The sequence below is a fragment of the Austrofundulus limnaeus genome, unplaced genomic scaffold (assembly GCF_001266775.1).
Source record: "Austrofundulus limnaeus strain Quisiro unplaced genomic scaffold, Austrofundulus_limnaeus-1.0 Scaffold174, whole genome shotgun sequence".
Lineage (NCBI taxonomy): Eukaryota > Metazoa > Chordata > Actinopteri > Cyprinodontiformes > Rivulidae > Austrofundulus > Austrofundulus limnaeus.
In genome coordinates, this window is record NW_013952576.1 from 270,743 (window position 1) to 272,448 (window position 1,706).

Below are 1,706 nucleotides of genomic sequence, written 5' to 3' on the forward strand. Positions count from 1 at the left end.
TATATATATCAATGGTTCTTTGATTATTTTTCACCTACTGACAGACAAGCTGACTACAAAAGTTCATGTTTTGGATTATGCTTTGCTGCAACCTAACCTATTTTCTCTCAGGTAATCTGTAAATGTGGCTGAGTTATGGACATTTTGTGTTTTCTAACCCTTAATGTGAATTACTGCCAAGCACAAACTATTAATCAATGAATACATTGACTCCACCTGTTGTTTTGTAGATATGACTTCATGTTTAAGCACTTTAAATCGCCCACTTATGATCCAGTCTTTTAATTAGTCTTCATCACCTGCGTGGACTCGCGTGATGATGCAGCTTCCGGTTCACTATCCTCGCGCATCACAGAGCGGCCATTCATCTGCTGCAGCTTCCAACGCGACACACTGTTGGTATCTGGTTGCATCACTGTACCTGAGGATGCCTCTATTTCACACGCGCACACAGTCTACAGTGAACGAGAACACTGGCGCGTGGCTGCATAACATCACACCCCAACACCGCAGCTGCGCGCGTGGACCTCTTTGAAAAAGCGCATCATTGTTCGTTCTTGAATTTTAGTTTATTTAACTTTATTAAACTTCTTAATTACTATTATAAGTAGCTTAATTATAATTAGCTACTATTATAAGTACTATTTTAGCTGCGCATTTTTATATTTACATTTACAGTTTAATTGCGTAAGATGAAATGAATTTAGCGCTTTTTAAATGTTTTACTGATTTTAGTCCTCTTTTTGCGATTAGCTACTTTTTTTAAAGTTAGTAAAAAAAAGTTAAAAGTTAGGGTTTATTTATGAGAAAATGAGACAGTTGGGCTACTTACCACTGTGGCGTTTAGAGTCCATATCACCTAATATTTCCAAGCCTGTTTCCGGTTATATTATCTTTGTCATGTTTAAAATATTTTTTAGAAACATGCGTGACGTGTTGAACCCACTAASAGCGGCTCTCTGTGACTCCGGGTGGCCGCTCCAGTTGGACTCTGCGGCCGCTCAGTCATCACCTGGGACTCCTCTGGGTCCTAGAACCTGCCGTGTTCTGACACACAAATCCCATTTACTGTAGTTCTATTTGAGGAGCTGTAATCCCTAAAAACAAAAATAATCTGCTAATTGGCATTATGTAACAGCCAGAGTTAGCTTTCAAATGTCATCCTTTTAACTCCTTTTACATTGTATCTGAGTTTAAATGCACTAAATGTTTTATTCACTTAATAAAAAGTGTGATTATCTGTGCAAAATGTGTTGCATTTTGAGTCCATATTACACTTCTATTCACTGTGCATGTGTGTAGTAAAACTAGACCAGCAACACTCACCCTTTTTGCACTCTTACCTTATGTTTAATTAATTATCACCTAATAGGAAATTGTGAAAACAAGGGAAAATGTTTCACAGCTTCAACTTTGCAATTCATTACTAGATGTGAAACAGAATTTGGTAACTGGGTGGTAAAGGGATATGTCATATCTTGTTAGTGGACAGTTACAATAAAAATAAAGTTTAAGTGGCTCCACTTAGAGATCCAAGGAAGATTTGCAAGAATAAACTAGCTCTAAAAAGTAATCTGTCAGAGCCGTAAATCCCTAATCTGTATATTTGACAAATCACATCTCACGTCAAATTCTTTGACACAAGTGACCCAGAACAAGAAAATTAAATAAAGATCACATTCATGTTCACCCCATCCATTATGGAT

At 37.1% G+C, this 1,706-nt stretch overlaps 1 protein-coding gene across 1 annotated transcript in view; it reads right to left on the minus strand.

Moving 5' to 3' along the window:
* afap1l1b (actin filament associated protein 1-like 1b) overlaps positions 1 to 948 on the minus strand; it is a gene marked incomplete in the record, with an annotated part of 22,472 nt that extends 21,524 nt beyond the window's left edge. The window contains 1 exon segment of the mRNA XM_014017656.1: positions 833 to 948. Within this exon segment, the coding sequence (XP_013873110.1) occupies positions 833 to 854 (22 nt within the window).
* Positions 949 to 1,706: the final 758 nt, after the last annotated feature.